The following is a 22,371-nucleotide window of genomic DNA, read 5'->3' as shown; positions in this document are numbered from 1 at the left end:
AAGAGATCTCTAGTTTCCCATTCTGTTGTTTTCCTCTGTTTCTTTGCATTGATCGCTGAGGAAGGCTTTCTTATCTCTTCTTGCTATTCTTTGGAACTCTGCATTCAGATGCTTATATCTTTCCTTTTCTCCTTTGCTTTTCGCTTCTCTTCTTTTCACAGCTATTTGTAAGGCCTCCCCAGACAGCCATTTTGCTTTTTTGCATTTCTTTTCCATGGGGATGGTCTTGATCCCTGTCTCCTGTACAATGTCACGAACCTCATTCCATAGCTCATCAGGCACTCTTATTTATCAGATCTAGGCCCTTAAATCTATTTCTCACTTCCACTGTATAATCATAAGGGATTTGATTTAGGTCATACCTGAATGGTCTAGTGGTTTTCCCTACTTTGGGTTCAATTAGTGCCCCTATGTTAAATAACTTTTTCAGTGTTTCATATCTGTGACATGTGGGAGAAGGATGTGAACACAGATCTGTCTGACTCAGAATGCACATCAGAGCATTTCCTGTGACACCAGGCAGGCCAGTGATGGGAGCCAAGGGGTGGGGGGAAGGGGCTCTGGGAAAATTGATTAACAGTGCCGAGATTCTGGACTTGAGTACCGGAGTAGTAGGGAACACGGAAAGGTTTTGGCTGTGCAACATGGCATAGAGGATCCTAGTTCCTCAGCCAGGGATTGAACTTGTGCCCCCTGCAGTGGAAACTCAATGTCCTAAGCACTGGACCACCAAGGAAGTCCCTGGAATGTTTTAAATGTGGACTTAATATCAACACACCTGGAGTTTAGAAACATGGAGAATAATGACAGAGAGACTAGAGGTACAAGTAGAGAGTTCTTGTAATGCTCTAGCAAGAAATAGGTATCCAAATATAGCAGTGAGTATGTACGTCAATCCCAGTCTGCCGATTCATCACATCCTTGCAAAGAAACTATAATCCAATTTTAAAAATGGTAAAAACAAGCAAATGAACAAAATATAGAGGTGAGGCAAGGGGATTGAGGGTTCCCCTCGTGGTTCAGTGGTAAAGAATCCACCTGCCAATGCTGGAGATGTGGGCTCAACCCCTGGGTCAGGAAGATCCCCTGGAGAAGGAAATGGCAACCCACTCCAGGATTCTTGCCTAGAGAATCCCATGGACAGAGGAGCCTGGCGGGCTATACTCTATGGGGTCACAAAGAGTCTGACACAGCTGAGAGATTAAACAACAACAAAGGGACTGAAGGAAGAAATGCCTGAGAGTTGGGATCTTATTACCATCAGGGGTGGGGTATAGGAGGTAGAGGAGAAATAGGCATTAGCCCTGAGATCTTTGGCTGGCCACCTAGAGCTTGCTGATGCAGTCAGTGGGGCAGTGAATGTGAGAGGAACATTTCTGGGGGGAGATGAGTCCAGTTCTAGACCTCTTAAGAAAAGCTATAACAAACCTAGACAGTGTATTAAAAAGCAGAGACATCACTTTGCCCACAAAGGTCCGTATAGTCAAAGCTATGGTTTTTCCAGTAGTCGTGTATGGATGTGAGAGTTGGACTATAAAGAAAGGTAAGTGCCAAAGAATTGATGCTTTTGAACTGTGGTGTTGGAGAAGACTCTTGAGAGTCCTTTGGACTGCAAGGAGATCCAACCAGTCCATCCTAAAGGAAATCAGTCCTGAATATTCATTGGAAGGACTGATGCTGAAGCTGAAGCTCCAATACTTTGGCCACCTGATGCAACGAGCTGACTCATTGGAAAAGACCCTGAAACTGGGCAAGACTGAGGGCAGGAAGAGAAGTGGGGGACAGAGGATGAGATGGTTGGATGGCATCGCTGAGTGGCATCATTTGAGTCTGCTCAAATTCAATGGACATGAGTTTGAGCAAACTCAGGGAGATAGTGAAGGACAGGAGGCCTGACATGCTGCAGTCCATGAGGTTGCAAAGAATCAGACATGACTGAGCAATGGAACAATGACAACAAGGTGTCTAAATGCCATCACTTGGAGAGGTTTGGTAGTTTCAATCTGTGTGTGGATGTGTGGAAGAGAAGCTCAGAGGAGACCAGGGACAAGGTTAATTTTCATGGAGCGGCTATGGAGTAGCAGGAGGTTAGGAAGTTCAGAGGACAGGGAGGAGCCAAGTCATGGGGGTGACTGGAGGAGCACTGAAGTAAGAACAGAAGGAGCCAAGCATGGAATGTGGAGACAGCCATACTGACAGGGCAGAGGATGGAGGGCCAGGAGGGGAAATGGTCAGAAAGGCAAGATGGCGTCAGGAGAGGCTGGTGCAAAGGAAACCAAACAAAGTGTCAAAATCCATGGGCTTGGTATCATGGACAAGAGAATTCTGAGCCGTGGTAGGACAAAGCCAGCCTCATTGACAAGAGAGAATTCTGAGCTGTGGTAGGACAAAGCCAGTCTGCAGCAGACGATGCAGGAGTGACTGGGAAGAAGGGCCATGGGGACAGTGTCTGCTCACCACTCCTTCAGGAAGATTCTCAGAGGAAAGAGAAGGAGGACATGCGGGTTGAAGTTTGAGCAAGAGGTAGGGATGAGAGATTTTCTCTTATGGGATATGTTTTTAGGATGAGAGAAAAAAAACTCAGATATGAGCAAAAGATTAAAAGTAAGAAAAAGGCGGAAGAGAGAAACTGGAAGAAAAGATAATGGGTTGATTCATCTATAGTTTATTCATTCAACAAATATTTTTTGAGCACTTAGGCATTGGTGGGATCACGTAAAAATTTGATATTTAATCACAATCTGTGTCCTAGTGGGAGAGACAGGCAATAAATAAGTAAAGAAATATGATATTAAAAATTGTGAGAAGTACTATAAAAAATGAACAACATTTAGTGAAAGTGAAAGATACGAAAACCTATGTTAGATTGACCGGTATGGTCAAAGCAAGTCTCTTTGGGGAGGTTAGCATTTAGATAGAGATCTGAAAAAGAAGAAAGTCAAGGAAGCTGTGTCTGGAGCAGGGAGAGGGCAAAGGAACCATTTCAAGTAGAGAAAGCCTGCTGAAGAAGACATGGACATTTGGTGTAGTTTTGAGGCTGGTAGGCGGTCATATGGAGAAGGCAATGGCACCCCACTCCAGTACTCTTGCCTGGAAAATCCCATGGACGGAGGAGCCTGGTGGGCTGCAGTCCATGGGGTCACTAAGAGTTGGACACGACTGAGTGACTTCACTTTCACTCTTCACTTTCATGCATTGGAGAAGGAAATGGCAACTCACTCCAGTGTTCTTGCCTTGAGAATCCCAGGGACGGGGGAGCCTGATGGGCTGCCGTCTATGGGGTCGCACAGAGTCAAACATGACTGAAGCGACTTAGCAGTAGCAGCAGCAGGCAGTCATATTGCAATCTCAGGAACCGAGAGATGAAGCAATTCACCCAAAGTTAGACAATGCATTAGAATTTGGCTGGAAGTCCCTGTGTTCTTACTACTCATCAGCACTTTCACACTCATCATATCGCTGATCATTATAGCACAAAGAATATGATCTTATTTTGAAATAACCTGAAGGAAGAATATGAGTCTATTCCTTGACTAAACCCTGGCTGTCCTGGAACCAGCCCTAGGGGACTCTTCCCTGGAGAGCTGACTGAAAGCCGACAAGCAGAGATGCTAGGAGACCTATCCGATAGCTTCTCAAGTCCATTTGAGTCTCTGTCTTTGGGTGAAGGGAACGCTTACCTTTTGAGAAGGCTCCTTTGTAATCCATTTCTGCCAGTGACATATCAGAAGTGTTGGGGTCCATTAGGAACACCTTCTCATTGTTGCAGAGCTGAAATTCAGTATTGAGCGAATACACAACAGGGACAGGGCGGTTGGTCTGCTGGAATGCAATGGGTATCAGGAATCTAAATGCAGAAAAACAAGAGTTCCTTGAGAGTAGGATTGATTTTTCATCAGTCCTTTGGACTGCCCTCCTGTTCCCACCCTGCACTTTGCTATAGGTGCTAAAACATTTGGTGAATAAAGAGATGGGTATAAGGCAAGAGGGGAAGAATTGATGCTTTTGAACTGTGGTGTTGGAGAAGACTCTTGAGAGTTCCTTGGACTGTAAGGAGATCCAACCAGTCCATCCTAAAGGAGATCAGTCCTGAATATTCATTGGAAGGACTGACACTGAAGCTGAAACTCCAATACTGTGGCCACCTGATGCGAAGAACTGACTCATTTGAAAAGACCCTGATGCTGGGGAAGATTGAAGGCAGGAGAAGGGGACGACAGAGGATGAGATGGTTGGATGGCATCACTGACTCAGTGGACATGAGTTTGAGTAAGCTCTGGGAGTTGGTGATGGACAGGGAGGCCTGCATGCTGCAGTCATGGGGTTGAAAGAGTGGGACGCAACTGAGAGACTGAACTGAACTGAACTGACAGGCGAGAGACTTCATTTAGTTCAAGTTCTTATGAGGTTCATCTGCTCTTTGGAGCAGGAATTATCTAATTGGTCTTTAGACTCTTCAACACTCTGCTTTTCCTGGCCCTCTCATTCTGGAATGCCCTGAGGTTCAAATTGAGATTAGTGGTAAAGAATTTAGTTTTCTGACTTTGACCTTGACAAACCTTCTACTGGAATGCTCCCTCCTTGTCTACTACCACTCGTTGCCTAGAGAACTCTTACTGTTCAGATCTCAAACACTACTTTTTCTAGGAAGCTTACCTTCTTTCTCTTCCCTCCCAGGCTGGGTCAGATCTCTTATTATTTGTTCTCAATCCACTGTGCAGTTTTGTTTTTTTTTTCATAGTACTTATTGTGGCTTGCTATTCTATTTAAATGTGTGAACAAAGTCTGATTCACCCATTAAAATTTCCATAGAGTCAAAGCCCATATCTATCCGCTCACCACTGTACCTTTGATGCTAGCCAAGTTCCTAACACATATATTTGTTAAAGAACAATGCACAAGAGGATGAGGTGGTTGGATGGCATCACTGACTGAATGGACACAAGTTTGAACAAACTCTAGGAGATAGTGAAGGACAGGAAAGCCTGGTATACTGCAGTTCATGGAGTAGCAAAGAATCAGACACGACTTAGTGACTGAACAACGACTGAACAATGCACAAGTGGTAATTTCAATGCTTTATTCTTCCAACTAGTCTGTCTGACCATTCCTTACTTTTAATTGAACTGCTCTGGGCACAGATTTGAGAGGGCTGAGGTGTGGAAGGAGTTTGGGGTACAGGAGAAACCCACACAAAGCAGGGCTGACCCTGTTTTAACAGCTTTGATATAACTATTCATTGTACCAAGACTTCATTTACCTGACTCAGGGAAATAGGTTGATGCTGGTATTACCAGAATCTACACAGTGCCAGGCCATAAGACACGGGATAAATACTTACTGATTAAAAAGGATGAGTAATCAGATTGAGATGATGATAATCATAATTTATAAGGTTATAATGACCTCACAAAAATGGGCATAACAGGAGACACAATTCTTTTGAATTAAGTCTGAATTTCCTGAGTCAGACTAGATATTTGTGTATGTCTTGGAGTCCTATTGCATACATACAAAGCCATATCAAAAGATGTGGAGATGATCAAATGTACAGTTAGGTCTAAGGAGGCTCACCCTGGGAATAATGGGGAACCCACAGGTAAGGATCTCCCTGATGTAAGACAAGGACATCCAACCCCAATGCCTCAGTATACCCAACAATACTCTTCACTCTGCAGACTTCCATATTCACCAACTCTGGGACTAGAAGTGGGGCTAATGATTTTTTTGCTCCTTTTTGCCATTTCAAACCATCATTCCTCTCTCTTTTCAAAAAAAAAAAAAAAAAAAAAATCCAGCACCTACCCTGGAGAAACTTCTCACACATGTTAACTAAGAGAGACACATTGAGACACATGGAGTAATAGAGAGAATCTGGGATTATAAACCAGAGTGGTCAAATAAATTGGGGGCAATTCCTATGGAGACTACCTTAACGCAGTGAAAGACAAACAGCAGCTATATGGATCAACATTTGTGCTGATTTCACTTATGAATCAACAAACGATTCACTGAGAGGGAAAAAAAAGCCACAGAGAGAATTCATGCAGTCTGAAAATTTTATATAAAGTTCAAAAATATGCAAAACCATGTAGAAGTAAATATGAGGTAGGTAGTAGTAGTGTTAGTTGCTCAGTTGTGTCTGACTCTTTGCTATCCCACGGACTGTAGCCCACCAGGCTCCCCTGTCCATGGGATTCTCCAGGCAAGAATACTGGAGTGGATTGCCATTCCCTTCTCCAGAGGATCTTCCTGACCCAGGAGACCTGAAGGTCTCCTGCATTGCAGGCAGATTCTTTACTGTTTGAGCTATAGGGAAGACCTAAATATGAGGTGAACCATAAGCCAAAACAAGGGATAAAGTGAAGTCGCCCAGTCATGTCCAGCTGTTTGCGACCCCATGGACTGTAGCCTACCAGGCTCCTCTGTTCATAGGATTTTCTAGGCAAGAGTACTGGAGTGGGTTCCCATTTCCTTCTCCAGGGGATCTTCCTGACCCAGGGATTGAACTCGGGTCTTCTGCGTTGCAGGCAGACACTTTATCATCTGAGCCACCAGGGAAGCCCAAAACAAGGGATGATAGGTACAAATACCAGGCTAGTGGTTATCTTAGTGGAGAGCTGGGGAGAGTACAACTGAAAGGGGCATTGAAGGTATTTAAAAGGTACCAGGATTGTTTGGGTTTTTTTTCAACTCCCAGTTTCATTAGTTATAAAGTGGAAATACAGTAAACAATCTTGAGGGCGATCACTGTAATGAGACTTGAATTTACAATATTGTAAAGTAATCAGCCTCCAATTAAAATAAATCAATTAAAAAAAAGAGCTTAGTACAGAGTCCACCACATAGTCTGCACTCCATACACGGACACTAATACCACTGGTAGCTACTATTATTCACTTAGCATCAGGATCATAGTGCAAAGGATACCCAAATCACAGTTATAATTCTTACTAGGTAACGTTCTTGAGGTTTTATATATCCATGATGTTTGGTCTTCTGGGTATTAAAACATTTCATAATTTAAAAAAATTTATTACAGGGACTTTCCTGGTGGTCCAGTACTTAAGCCTCTGTGCTCCCAATGCAGGGGGCACTAGCTAGGGAACTAAGATCCCACAGGCCTTCCAGCACAGCCAAAAGGATAAAGTAAGAAGTAAATAAATAAAAATTGATTACACGAATAAAAAATTCCCCAGCATATCTCTTCAGATGATTTGCCCTCTGTTCTTCCTTACTGCTGCCAGCCACTATGTTCCTGGTCACAGTCCCTCCCACACTTGACTGACTGCAGGCTCTCCTGTAGCACTCCTGCCCTCAGTCTCAATGATTTCAATGGATGAAACATCCACCCCCCCTAACCTCTCAGTTCCTTGATGTCTTCACCTCCAAAGAGCACGTGCTCCTCTCCACTGCAGCCATCTATGCTCCACCATCCTACCAGGCACCTCCTCCATAAAACCTTGCTTTCAAACGTCTCACTCTTTACCTACCACTTCCTATCTTTCCAGCTCGCCTCTTTTAATTCCACTCATTAATTGTTCAACCACACCAGGCCCTCTGCAGCCACATTTACCAGGATGCAGAAGACCTGGAAAACTGACACACTCATGGTGGGGATACACACACAGTGACACATTTGTAATTTTTGGAAAACAGTGTGCCTGTTTCATAAGAAGTTAAACATACCATAGAATCCAGCCACTCCACTCCTAGGTATTTACACAAGAAAACAGGGAGCATGTGTCCATATAAAGGCTTATCTATGTAAGTTTATAGCAACTTTATTTATAACAGCCCAAACAGGAAATAATCCAAATGTCCATCAACGAACTGATTTGATAAATGAACTATAGTGTGTGCACACCATGGCATACAGCTCAGCAGCAACAGGAACAAGCTACTGATACACACAACAACCATGAGTGAGGCAAAATAACCATGTCGAACAAGAGAAGTCGGAGAAAAAGAATTCGTATTGTGTGATGCCACTTATATAAATTAGTATAAATTGCAAGAAGGATCAGTAGATACCAAGGGGGTTGGGTGTGGGGAGGAGATGGGAGGGGGGATACCAAAGGGTCATGAGGAAACTTTTAAAGAAAATGGACATCACCACTATCTTAATTGTGGTGATATTTCACAAGTACGTATATGTCAAAATTGATCAAATTGTATGTGCTTTAAACACATACTAGTCATCTTACATTAATAAGTAATTTAATGGTAATTTAAAGACAACTCAGGGACTTCCCTGGTGGTCCAGTGGTTAAGAATCTGCCTCCCAATGCAGGGGACGCAGGTTCGATCCCTGGTCGGGGAATCCTACATTACTCCAGGCAACTAAGTCCACATGCCACAACTAGAGAGAAGTCCATGCTCTGAAATGAAAGATCCCCCGAGCTGCAACTATGACCCAATGTAGCCAACTAATTAATAAATAAATGTTTTTTTGAAAAAAAAAAAAAAATTCAATAGGGCTCTCAGCACTGCTGATCTTCTGTGTCAGTAACTCTCTACCATACTTACTTTCCACTCTCAGAGACGACTCTATTTCACTTCCTCCTCTCTTCTCAAACCTCACTGTTCTTTACTTCCAGCTATGCTTGACTTCTCATTTCATGGAGAAAACAGACTCAATCAGATGTGTCCTTGGTCATCCTTACCCTCCCAACCTCCTAATTCTCCCTTCACCTGTATGCATAGACTGTGCCTGCCTTCTTTCTGAGTAGATGAAGTGTCTGTGCTTCTGGCTAAGGCTGGCCCGTCCCCGCATGGCTGGGTCTGTCCCCTGCTCCACTCAAGGACTCAGCTCTGCACATCTTCCCTCTTCCCACTGCATTGTCTGTTTCCCCCAGTAGACCAACAGGGCTATTCTCACCAGCACACAAACATCCTGAAATACTTTGCACCTGAAACACACACAAACAAGACCTCCTTCGATCCTTCATCTCTTCCCACTAATGACCCTCTATCGGAAACCTTTTATAACAAAACTCCTTCAGCATCGTTTTGTCCCTTTTATCTCCATGTTCTTGCCTCTCTCTCCTGAACCCACTCTAATCAGGCCTCATCCTCCTCAGTTCACTGAACCTAACCTTTATCAAGATTATGGATGAATTCTGCGTGGCCAAATCCAATGGCCAAGTCTCAGACTCTTAATTTGAAAGTCACTTTTCAAATCATCTTCTCTTAATGATAATGTCAGATTCTGTTTGCAGTGCCTTCTCTCTGAAACGTTTTCCAGTCACTCTGCTCAGCTCCTAGAAAGGTGGCACTATACTATAGGCACTGATTGAGAGCAGAGGTGACTTTAAGTCCTCTGCTAGTCTCCAAGCTGACTAGAGCCAAGGACACCATAAGAGCTGAATAAATACGGGCCGAATGAGTGAACATTGGCACGAGGACAGGCTCAGGTCACAGGTGGGGATGGGCTGATGGACAGTTTGATTCTTGTTATTCATGGTGGTTACATTCTATAAAGCTGCAATGAACACGGAATGAATGAATTGTGAACAGCTGCCCCTGGGGGGAAATCATGGGTCAAGTTCCTGCAGCCTCTGCTCTCAACATTTTCATCAGTGATCAATACCTAACTCTGTTTTATGCGTGTTTCTGTCTAAAGACACCTTATTTGATATATACTATTGGTTCCTTAGCATAGAACTCAGTGACGGCACTGAAGGTCACGCTGGAATGAAGCTCATCTAACGCTCCATTTGGCTCATCACCGCCTTCTTGTATGCGGGAAACGAGAGAGCCCTTCGGTGCTCTGCTGGGGAGCCATTTTAAACAGCAAAACCACCAATACAAGGGACAAAAATTTGAAAAACCTGGCAGCAAATGGAATGTAAAAGGGACACGTTCACGGGATGGGAAATCTGAGCTGGGATTCTGGCTCAGATGACCGCTATTTCATCACTCTGCAGGTCAGGGAACGATCAGGATAGCACCACGAAAATTGGATTCGGGGTTACAAATAAATGTCAGTGAGTAGGTGAGTTCACAAATAGTGAGGATCAATCCTCTCTCCCTACCTCTCTGGGGCATGTGCGGTGCAGGCCAGAGGCTTTTCTCCTGGGTCCGCCCATGGCTGTGTGGGTTGCACCGTGCAAGGGATCAGGTAGATGGTGTACTCCCCGGAGTAATCCTTCCTGGAAACAGGCAGGCAGATTGCGGTTAGAGAGATGGATTTAGAGATTACTTACTTATCCAGAAATACCCTGACTTCAGTAGATAAGTTTTCAGATGATACTGGTGCTCAGCATCCAACCAAGAACTTCAGGAGTCTGCAGACACGGTTTTCAGGAATTCATCACACTTGTGATTGTTCTAACACACTTCAGAGTACTAGCCAGAGGTGTTAAATAGAGTTCTTTTCATTTATTCAAGCCCTTTCCATGAGAAATGCTGAGAAAGGCACACTGTTGATAAAAATCTAAAAGGCTCCAATGAGGGCAAAACAGACCTGGCCACATCCTTTTTTACACCCCTGTGAAAATGACTTGACAACGTCTGTTCAGTGTTTCTTGCTGACTGACACCCTGTTACACGTTCTGGACTGCAAAAACTTGTGTTTACTGAGATGTGACCGAGCCAGCGGCTGCTGCTGCTCTGATTGAAAAGGTAGTGAAGGCCTGGGGGTTAGCTAACCCCCTCTCCAGAGACAGCTGCCACCCCCACTTCATTAGCATTCAGTTTCAGGACTTCTCTCCCAAACCCTCACCCTTTAAACGAAGTTGAAGAACAGGATCACTTCTCATGGGAGATGACTTGCTGGGAATTTCTATGTTTACAGTGAGGCATGAGATTCTGTAGGTCATGACCCTGAAAGTACAGAGCCTTGGTAGCCCTCACCTACTTCATTTCCCACACTTGTCATCCAGCAGCCCAGCCCCTGGCAGGCTGCCTGAAAGGCAGCCAGACAGCCAGAAGTGGCAGGAAGATTCTTCAAGGGCCTTGGGAGGCTGCCACCTATTGAATGAGGAGCTCAGGGCTGTGAATCTTAATTCTAACTAGCGTGATTTGTGATCAGTCCTCACTTTCTCCATGTTCTTCTTTGACCATTTCTTCGGCATTATTTGTGTCTGTTTATTAGTAAAGTGATAGCAAAGATTTAGTAAACATAAATAAACAGCCAACTTCCCTGGTGACTCAGGTGGTAAAGAATCTGCCTGCAATGTAGGAGACCTGGGTTCGATCCCTGGGTCAGGAAGATCCCCTGGAGAAGAGATTGGTTACCCACTCCAGTATTCTTGCCTGGGAATTCCCATGGGCAGTGGAGCCCGGCAGGCTACAGTTCATGGGGTCGCAAAGAGTTGGACATGACTAAGTGACTAACACACTTACTAAATAAATAAGTAAATACAACTTTCAGGACACAGCCTGGGGTCAGTTTAGTAAGATAGCCCATGCTGGAAATGGGGAGACAGTCTAACCCTGCCCTAGCTTTGCTTCTGCCATGGCTGTACAATTTTAGACGAACCAGGCAAACTTTCAGGGTTTGGTTTCTAAGCCCCTTTGTGCCCTGGAAGTTTGTATGCCTGTAGGTCTGTATGTCTGCAGTTTTTTTCACTCCATCCTTATCTTTCTCCAAAGCTGGAACCAGCAGGAAATGAGATCTTGTATACTATCTTTGAATTACACAAAAATTGACCTGTGTAATGTGAATAGCAGCTCTTAATAGGAATACTTAATTAGGCAGAACTGTCCATGCCTGACTCCTACTTTCCAAAAGTCAGGCCATTGCAAAGTAGAAATAGAGACACAGATGTAGAAAATAAATATATGGATAACAAGGGAAGATAGGGATGGGATGGGATGAATTGGGAGATTGGGATTGATATATATACACTATTGATACTATGTATAAAATGAGAACCTACTGATAGCTCAGGGAACTCTACTCAGTGTTCTGTGGCAGATGGGAAATGGGTTAAACCCATTTTTAAGTGGGGTAGATGGGTTAAATGGGAAGGAAATCCAAGGAAGAAGGGATATATGTATAGGTGTGGCTGGTTCACTTTGCTGTACAGCAGAAACTAATCCAACACTGTAAAACTACTATATTCCAATTAAAACAAAAACAAAAAGGCCAGATCCTGTTGTTCTTCCCCTCGAACCTGTAGTGGCTCCTGTTGCACTAGAGTGAAAAAGTCCCCACACTGGCCTTCAAGGCTCCACAGCAGCCCGACCCTGTCTCTTGTTACCCTCTTTATCCACTCCATTTCAGCCACCAAAATTTTGTCAAACTCTGGAACTTTGCCAGGAACCCCTTCCCCCAGATAATCTGCACAGTGAGCTCCCTTGTTTCCTTCTTTGCTCAAATGTACCTTCTTAATGAGGCCTAGGCTGAACTTCCTAACCAACAAATTACAATGTCCCCCACTTCTGATTCCCCTTACCCTGCTCTTGACCTTTTATTTTTCCATAGTGCTGAATCGGACAAGCCTTAGCAACTCAACAACAACAACATCACCTTCTAACATGTGATACTGTACTCATTCATTATGTCTGCCTGTGGGTGCAGAGATTTTTATTTTGTCCACCGATGTATTGTTAGTAAAAGTTTAATAAATATCTATTGAACAAATGAATGCAAGACAAACGGCATGGTCTCCCCAGGCTGCAGTCCTACGTTTCCCACCCCTGAATATGAGTTAGGTCAATTTCCTAACTATTCCTACAAATATGCCCAACACAGTCTGGAGGTAGGTTTTTAATCCTGTGGTTCTTTGCCCCTCTTTTCTGAAAACTAGAAGTCTCCCATCAGTTGCTCAGCCTCCCCAAGAAGCCTCGGTCAGTTCCCCAGCTGCTATGGTCTCCCAACCCTAAGCAGCTGTGGTCTGAGTGCTCAGCATGGCTCATGGTGTACACAGCACAGAACGCTTGGTGTTATTCTTTGCTTTGTCATTTATCTACGGATTTAATCTCCTTACTGCAAATGTTAGCTCATAAAGGATGCTTATTCAGGAACTACTGTGTGCTAAAACAGGCAATTCTGGGCTTACCCTTGAGAAGCTCACAATCTAATGGAAATGGGACTCAGAGCATTATAATATGCTGAGCTGTGTTACAGTAAAAGCTAGAACAACACATGAATCAGGAGGAAGAGATTCTAACACAGCATGGAGAGTCAGCCAAGGTTTCTTGGAAGGGTTGGTATATGAGCTGGAGCTCAGAGGAGTTTGAGATGTGCAGGAGGAAAGGAAAAAGAAGGGTAGGCAGATTATAAAAGCAAAGAGGTATGGATGGGCTGGTGGATTCAGAGGTTGGGAACATGTGGTTAGAAGGCTGGGTTTGAGGCAAGGCTTAGAGGGAAGGATATGGGTCCTGCTCAAAGAGCTGGACTTCATTTGGTAAGTAGTGGGGAGTCAGCAAAGGATTTAAAGAGGACCATTTCTGTGTCTATAAATTGGGACAAGTACATGCGCAATCTCATGAGGTTCTAGGAAACACAATAAAGGTTATTTTGTTATATATTGATTTCAAAGGAATCAGGATGTACAAGAAAAATCTGATATAAGACCAAACATTTGTAACTAAAATAAAATTTTAAAAAGTTATTCTTAAGACAATTTGTCACTTTTTAATTGCAAATAATAAGATTTTCATGCTAAAGATGGGTACTAATTTCATGACCTACAAAATGGGGCTAACAATATTTACTATAGGTTCCATTACTCTTTTAATGGTAAAAGTTTTCATTTTGTTTGTCCTATTCTTTCCTTTTACAAATGGAATAGCTGACTGTATTTATTCCAATCTCATTCTACCTCTATATCGGGTGTAGGAGAAGACTAAATCTTGTTGTTTATTTTACAGGACATTGAATTGTAAGGGGTGACATCTGGATCTGATAACTAATGAACCTGGATTTTGTACTGGTTGTGATCACTGGAATGAAATTTCTTTATTATACTAAGATATTAGTTGGACACATTTCCCAGCTTCCTTTGCAGGTAGATGTGCCATGTGACTAAGTTCTGGCTAATGTGATGTGAGAAAAATTGATGTGCACCCTGCCTATTCTTACTCTTGAAATAAGGGTGATCCCTGTCCAATTTATACATCAGAAACTGATAACTGATCTGAGCTACATCTGTTTCTCTAGTTGCCAGATGGCTACTTCTGTCTATTCCACTTTTAAAATAGAAAAGTTTTAAAAGTTTTCTTCTAGCTTTTGAAGAAAAGCCCTTAAAGAAACAGAAAACATATCAGATTTACCCCTGAACTCCATCCTGTACTCACCTGTTATAAGAGCTTGTAGCTCGCCAGAGTTGATAAGGAGAATCGAAAGTCTGAGCACTCCACAGGAGCTGCAGGTCAAATTCAATTCCTCCGAGGTGGTCTGGAGTCAGTATGAATGATTTCACATCAGGGAGGGTGTGGTGCTCCATCACAAACTGTCCTATTTCAAGGGGAAACACACAGACACTTATTTGTAAGTTTGCTTGTGGTCAATCCCCTACAAAAGCCTTGAAACTGAATTAATATTCTTCTATAAAAAAATTAAGGTTACACCTACCCACTTGGTTCTGAGAATATATCCCACATTGGGAGGGACAGCATGGCCTCTTACCTCAGTCCATCACTCTACTCATGATCGTTGTTAGGGTTACATATATTTATAAATAATAATGAATGTGCCTTGTAGAAATGGCACCAATGAGCATATTCATAATAATATCAGTACTTAGTGACAATGAACATTGAACACACTTAGCTTTGAACTCTAACCAACATGTTTCTTGGAGACAGAAAGATCTCAGTAGTTCATAAATAGAAATATCAATTTCAGATTTTAAAAATCTCATTAGGACCACTCAAGTCCTTTGTGGAAGGAGGCAATTGTAAACATCCTTAAAAAGGTAAGGGTTACTCAGCAAGATACCTCCACTCTTTTAAAGTACAGTCATTTAGTGTCATGAATAAATAAAAGTAGGGAAACTATTCTGTATTGAAAAAATAAAAAAGTAAAAATTAGTCACACAGCCTGACTCTGTGATCTCACAGACTGTAGCCTGCCTGGCTCCTCTGTCCATGGAATTCTCCAGGCAAGAGTACTGGAGTGGGTTGCCATTTCCTTCTCCAGGGAATCCTCCCAAGTCTCCTGCACTGCACGGAGAGTCTTTACCAACTGAGCCACTAGGGTGGCTCATTCTATATTAAAAGAGACTAAAGAGGTATAACAGCCAAAATGGAATGTATGGATCCTGATTGGATTCACTTTTGTTTTATATAAACAGATGCAAAGCAAATATAAACAAATATAAAAATAGGTATGAAAGACATTTGTGGGACACAAATGGAGGGAACACGAATAGAAACTAGATGTTATTAGATTGGTGTGAAATAGCTTGGCCACAGTAATGCTATTGTGATGTGAAGAGAAGGTCCTTGTTTCAGGAGGTGTCTACTGAAGTACAGTAAGCCCCTGCATACGAATGAGTTCTCTTCCAAAACTGTGATCGTAAGTCCAGTTTGTTCCTAAGTCCAACGAAATCAGCCTAGGTATGCAACTAACATAATAATTGGCTACATAGTATTGTACTGTAATAGGTTTATAATACTTCCCACACAAATAGCACATAAAATGCAAACACAAAACATAGAAAACATTTTTATTCTTACAGTACAGTACCTTGGAAAGTACAGCAGTACAGTAAAACGGCTGGCATCAAGTCAACAGGCAAAAAGAATTACTGATTGGAGGAGAGAGAGGAGATGGGAGATGATAGATCTAAAGGATCGTCAGCAATAGGAGACGGAGGGCAAGCAGCAATGTCACTCATGGCTGATATTGATTGTTTAAGTTTAGGTTTCTTGCTGGAACTAGACACACGTTTGCATCTTGAAAGGTTCGTATGTAGGGGCTTACTGTATTTAGGGTAACATGGCATGATGCCTACAATTATCTTCAAATGCCTACAATTATCTTCAAATAAAAAAAATGGGAATATGTGTGTGTGTGTATACATGCACATAGCAAAATGCTAACAATTGTTGGCTTTGTTCTTCATTGTCCTATTCTTTCAACTTTTCTCTATGTTTAAACATTTCTTAGTAATAATAATAATAAAAAAAAAACTTGAGGAAAAGAACAGCACTGATATTACCTCTGAATTTGGCATGGGTCTTGAATTCAATAACCAGACGGCCATCCTCTCGAATGTAGATCCTTATTATCTGAAGCCTGGCAGAGAGCACACTGTCCGTCTGGATTCCTGGGTAGGCAACCACACACAGAACATTCACGTGAAGGCTTGGAGAAGAGCTCCCAGACAGTAGCCTACACATGAGTTACCCCAGGGACACCTCTAAGCAGAGCCACATGCTTACTTGAATGTAACTTAGGACAAATTTACATACTTGCATGAACACAGAGTCTACTTGGAAAAGATCCTGATTCTGGGAAAGATTGAAGGCAGGAGGAGAAGAGGGTGGCAGAGGATGACATGGTTGGATGGCATCACCGACTCAATGGACATGAATTTGAGCACACTCTGGGAGATAGTGAAGGACAGGGGAGCCTGGCGTGCTGCAGTCTGTGGGGCTGCAGAGTCGGACTTAGCGACTGAACAACAACAAAGTCTATTTAGAGACGTGTGCCAGTCAGCGTTGTAAGACAGCTCATTCAATTTGGTTCTTTTTCACAATTCTATTCTTCTGACACAGTCTTTATACCTGCAGATGTCACTTTAGAGCAGGTACAGGGTCCCACCTCAGAGCACAGAAAAAATGGCCCCTAAACCTTCTTACTATTAACTTTACACCAGGATGTGGTTACAGCATGTCTGCTTCAGACTGTATTTTCTTTTCCTCACCAGAACATCTTTCAGGACTTAACAGAACCATAACCAATGTTCTGGTGGCTATACTTCATATTGAAAGCAATAGAGAATTACAGGTTAGCTTGTAGAAAGCTAGTTACACATGACAGGACCTGAGTCCACTGTGGCTTTAATAAGAGCAATTGCAATCACGACACCCATTGAGTTCAGTATGGCCAAAAACTAAAGGGGAAGCAAAGAAGTGGGGAAGAAAGTTTAAAAAAAACCCCAGCTCAAGAATTATCTGACCCAGACTGTGAAAACTCCCTGGGGTTATTTCTGATGAGAAATATAATGTAAATAAATGATTTGACCTTAAACCATTTAACAGAAGGAAGGACTGTATTTTCCATTAGTAGAAGTGAAGCCCCATCTAAAGAAATCTACTCAGATGAAGTAACTGCTTCTGATCAAGTAAATCACCACCAGGGAAGGAGGAGGAATGGGAGCAACACAATAAGAGGAAATGAGCCTGGGGTTGTGTTTGAAGTAGAGGACACTGAAAATAGAAAAAAAATATAAAAAATCAACTCAGACCCTTGGAGTGAATGGAGGAGAGAATCATGGAGTTTTAAGGGACATTCATGGGGTGGCAGTGGGAGAAGGTGGGTGGAGAGAGGCAGAAGAGAGAGGGCTGAGGATCTTAGCTGAAGGGTCAGCACCCCTTCAGGCTCTGTGGGGGGGCCTCCTCTCAAGGAGAGCAATATTACAGATAAGCCTGGGGTGAAGGTAATTGAAAAAATTTAGCATTGCAGTCTTTGAAGTAAAAGTAGGGTTAAAATTCCTACTTTTAAGGATGCAAAAAAAAGAGCAAACGATATCAAATGAATAAAGTAAACCAGGTTATTCTTGATGTATTTCTCCACTTCTGTGTATCTGATTTCAAGACTCTGTTCTCCGTAAACAACATGAATCACATCATTTTTACCTAGGAGAAAATGAACATGACTATATTCCAAAAGAACACACATTCGTTTGGCAGTATGGGACTTGTCTATCACTTGCCATCCTCTACTCTGGGTCCCTGGCTCCCTGGACTGAATTTATCGTGATGGTGGAGGCCTTCCAGCATTAACATCTACGGACCTCAGTCTTTCTTGGAAACCACAGATCTGTATCCTTTCTACACTTAAGGTGGCTCTGCTTTGACTGTATATAGGACAACAGAATGAGGAATGCAGCTACCATTAAAACGCAATACTTAAAAAAAAAATGCTGCTTAAGCATAAGGTAAGATCTGTTCAGATGTCAGTGAGTATACCTGTTCTCCAGAGAACAGTGTCATAGAAGAAGGAGAACTCCATCTCGGTGTGGTGCTCCAAGGAGGCCCAGCCCCTGGGGGCCGTCACGTAGATGTAGGACACGTGGAGCGGCACGTGCACCGTCAGAAAGGACTGAGCCGAGTCTCTCACCTGCCGAGCGAGCGGGGTGCACACGGAGAGGGTTATTTCTCCCCGGGATGAAGAGGGAGATGAGCATCTCATATCGGTTCAGTCTTCATTCACTCATGTAGCCACTTATTCAGTATTAATCAAGCGCTCATGATTGTGCCAGGCACCAGGCTAGGAACTGGGTCCTTAGCAGTGGGAAAAAAACTAAAATCCCTGCCTTATGGAACCTACAGTCTAGTAGGGGAGATATATAAATGTGAACAATAAAGGGGTGGGAAGTGGTCAGGATACTTCTTTCAATAAGATAATCAGAGAAGACTTTTCAAAGAGGTAATATTTAAAAACACTTAACTTTTTTTTTTTTATATTTATTTTGGCTGAGCTGAGTCTTTGTTGAGGCATGTGGGATCTTTAGTTGGAGCATGTGGGATCTAGTGCCCTGATCATGGATGGAACCTGGGCCCTTGCATTGGGAGCAGGGAGTCTTAGGCAGTCCCCTAAAAACACTTTTGAAGTATCAGAAGCTCTCCTTCCGCTGATCATTTGCTGGGAGCCTTGGTTGAGATTTTTAAGGCATCACAGTTATTCCCAAAGGATCTGGGCAGATCTGGGATCTACTGTCAGCACACAGTCCCTGGCTGACCATAGTCTTCAGAGAGCCATAGGAGAGCACAGAGCAACCCTAAGTGGGAGGGTGCCCATCATCCTAGGCGAACCTGAGGCTGACTTGGATGTCTTAGTGAGTACACAGACCTTCTCCAATAGGAAAGAAGGTCATGGGATTTGGATATCATACCATGAAACTTACCAACGGATAGCTCACAGTTGGATAACTTCCTATTTCATTCAATGCTTTGTTGAAATAATGTTGAAAAGGCAGCACACCATACTTCTAAGAGAACACTTTATCTGAAGGAGTTCCTTTTATTGCCATTAATTCGGCTCTATTATTTTCATTTACTACACAATTAACCAAACTTGGATTGAGACATAACAAAATATGAGCAGAAGCCTTCATGGAGAAGCTGTGTATATGAGTCAGGGAGTTGGTTTATTCATGTTTGAGATATATATTGTATTTTCTGTCATAAATACATATTTCCTTTATAACAAAAAAGCTTACTTTAAAACAATTATATTTTGCCATTGGCCATATATGGTAATACATTATAGAACTTACATATAATTTTGTTTGAATATACAATGAAACATCTTCCCATGGGTAGTTAAGGGAAAGAGCCAAATGCTTACTCAATACTTATGACATTGAAACTTTATTTTTCCAAAGTGTTCTTTCATATTCAAAGTTGTCAGGGATTTAAAGTTGGATTCCAAGTTCTTCAAAAGGCTCCATTAATTCCTTATGCACTTAAAAATCTTTTGGGAAAATCTTACTCTGTCTTCTTTGGGAAATTTTCTGATTTTATCTGGATCTCACATCATGTTCTGTCCCCTTATGTACAGGTTTTACTAAATACACTTGCCCTAATTTCACCGTTGCTGATGTTAGACCCTCCATAAATTTTCTAGCTGACTGGTCAAATTATTTTTCCTCTGTTTCTGTTTATTCTCCATTAACCTTCATATTACTTATTAATCCTTAGAAAAAAAGAACTCTTATAAATATTTACTGCACAGCTCTTTTGCGGCAGACCTTGTGCTAGACGCTGTCCTGCCTTGAGATTACCAGTGACCATTGCAGATGAGGTTCAGCGAGGTTAAGTCTTCTCTAATTCTGCCGACATTTGATAAAGAAAGACAGGAACTAGGGCGAGTTTTAAGTTGTTGCTGCTGCTAAGTCGCTTCAGTCATGTCCGACTCTGTGCGACCCTATGGACTGCAGCCTACCAGACTTCTCTGTCCCTGGGATTCTCCAGGCAAGAACACTGGACTGGGGTGCCATTTCCTTCTCCAATGCATGAAAGTGGAAAGTGAAAGTGAAGTCGCTCAGTCGTGTCCGACTCTTAGCGACCCCATGGACTGCAGCCTACCAGGTCCTCCATCCATGGGATTTTCCAGGCAACAGTACTGGAGTGGGGTGCCATTGCCTTCTCCCACCATATACCACTTGTTTCATCTATTTTTAAAGAAACAGACAGCAAAGAAGTACTTCTGTGGTATATATGTATTGGTTTAAAAAGCGGGACATATATAATAAGAATTTCTTGTCTTTGTCATTTTTAAGCATATTCTGAATAAAGATATCCAAAACTATAACTAAAGTCAGGGAGAAGAAAGAATAATAATTTTGGGGGGCCAAAGAACCAATCACTGAGTTTTGCATATTTGAAAGTGAATGTAGGTTATGCAACTGCAGAAGCAAAAGGAAACCTCAGAGTGCCTTAAAATTCTGTTCAGTAGAGGGCGATAGTGTATACAAAATGAGAATTAACCAAACCAAGAGGCATCTCAAGGAAACAAATTTTAATCAAAGAAACTTTCCTCAAATGATTACGTGTAAGTCCCTCTATAGGTTCCTCTCTTTCAGTGTGGTTAAACCTGAGTTGAAGTGAAAAACAAATATTTGATTTTCTTAGTTCATTGAGATAACTACTTAAAATTGGGTAGCACCCGCTTTAGAATTGTTTTTCCCATGAGGATGCATTAGCCTAGTCCCTTTGATATTAATGGCACTCCTACGACTGTGACTTCTTGCTATAATGTTTTGTTTTGTTGGGCTTTCCTAGTGTCTCAGATGGTAAAGAATCTGACTGCAATGTGGGAGATCCAGGTTTGATCCCTGAGTTGGGAAGATCCCCAGGAGAAGGGAATGGCTCCCACTCCAATATTCTTGCCTGGAAAATCCCATGGAAAGAGGAGCCTGGCAAGCTAGAGTCCATGGGGTCACAAAGAGTTGGACATGACTGAGCGACTAAGACTTTCTTTATTACTGATGTTTAAGGACTATTAACCATAGGTTTGGAATAGGTATGACAGCAAGGTGTTTTAAACAGTTGCCATGACGCTTGGGACAACAGTGTTTTACTTGTCTGCTGAAAGACAGGGAACTTCTGTCATTTTAACTCATTTCCCCACACGGGGAAAACACATCGACTTAGCCACAATCTTCCCATCAAGGTAAACCTTTTTGACTTTCCAAAATACGCATGCTCAGTTGCTCAGTCGTGTTGGACTCTTTGCGGGCCCATGGACTGTAGCCCACCAGGGTCCTCTGTCCATGGGATTTTCCAGGCAAGAATACTGGAATGGGTTGCCATTTCTTTCTCCAGGGGAATCTTCCTGACCCAGGGATCAAACCTTTGTCTCTTACATTGGCAGGTGGGTTCTTTACTACTAAGCCACGTGGGAAGCCCTTTCCAAAATACACCCAGAGGAAAAAACATATATACCTAGAGAAGTAAGGCTATTATTATTAGATTTTTATATAAATGACTGCCAGACAGCTAATTTTCTTCAACTTAATTTAAACATCTTCTATATTAATTTTCTAATTAGCTGATTGAGAGGACTTTGGGGGGCTTGCTGTAGCCATGATGCTGCTAAGGTCTCTCTTGCAGGGTTTAGAAAGAAGAGTCCCTTGGTTGGCGCAGTTCTGGGAGCAACTGGGTACTAAAGTGCTTCAGTTCAATGAATGAACAAGCTTTAACATGATATCCAGGTGCACGCAGCCTTCAGACAGACCCCTAGGGCACCCACCTGGAAGTCGGCGGTTACAGACCCCCCACAGACGTCAATCAGCTCCGTCATGTCATAATAGGCATCAAACGTCCAGACGCAGCTCTTCAGGTTCAGGTGTTTGTAGAGCTGGACGGTCTTTGGCTCCCGCACGCTGGAGTCAAACTGGAAGGGGCGGTCGTAGCCAGGCCCCAGTGCCATGCTGTCATGGACCCTGTCGTCCAGGAACCCTGCCTCTGCGGGGGAGGGAGAAGCAAGGAACAGTAATCCAGTCTGTGGACCTGCCCTTCACCAGCTTCCCAGGAGCTGGGGGGAGAGTGAGAGTGGACACACCCTTTGGACACACAGAGAGAGCTTTCCTTTCTTCTGAGATGGCTAATAGAGGAACCCGGGGCTCCCAGGCTTCCCTTGTGGCTCGGACGCTAAAGAGTCTGCCTGAGATGTGGAAGACCCGTGTTCGATCCCTGGGCTGGGAAGATTCCCCTGGAGAAGGGAATGGCAACCCACTCTAG

The 22,371-nt window shown here is 42.9% G+C and overlaps 1 protein-coding gene across 1 annotated transcript in view; it reads right to left on the bottom strand.

The window, feature by feature from the left end:
* Window positions 1-22,371, bottom strand: part of FRAS1 (Fraser extracellular matrix complex subunit 1) — a 330,441-nt gene that overhangs the window by 12,537 nt on the left and 295,533 nt on the right. Inside the window, exons 65-70 of the mRNA XM_055587421.1 lie at window positions 21,881-22,095; window positions 18,094-18,244; window positions 16,119-16,226; window positions 14,251-14,410; window positions 10,038-10,154; window positions 3,681-3,847 (exon numbers count right to left, since the gene is read on the bottom strand). Of these exons, the coding sequence (XP_055443396.1) occupies window positions 3,681-3,847; window positions 10,038-10,154; window positions 14,251-14,410; window positions 16,119-16,226; window positions 18,094-18,244; window positions 21,881-22,095 (918 nt within the window). The remainder of the gene's footprint in view (window positions 1-3,680; window positions 3,848-10,037; window positions 10,155-14,250; window positions 14,411-16,118; window positions 16,227-18,093; window positions 18,245-21,880; window positions 22,096-22,371) is intronic.

Source organism: Bubalus kerabau, chromosome 7, assembly GCF_029407905.1.
Source record: "Bubalus kerabau isolate K-KA32 ecotype Philippines breed swamp buffalo chromosome 7, PCC_UOA_SB_1v2, whole genome shotgun sequence".
Lineage (NCBI taxonomy): Eukaryota > Metazoa > Chordata > Mammalia > Artiodactyla > Bovidae > Bubalus > Bubalus kerabau.
The sequence above is the reverse complement of the archived record's forward strand: the minus strand, read 5'-3'. Positions and strand labels throughout refer to the sequence as shown.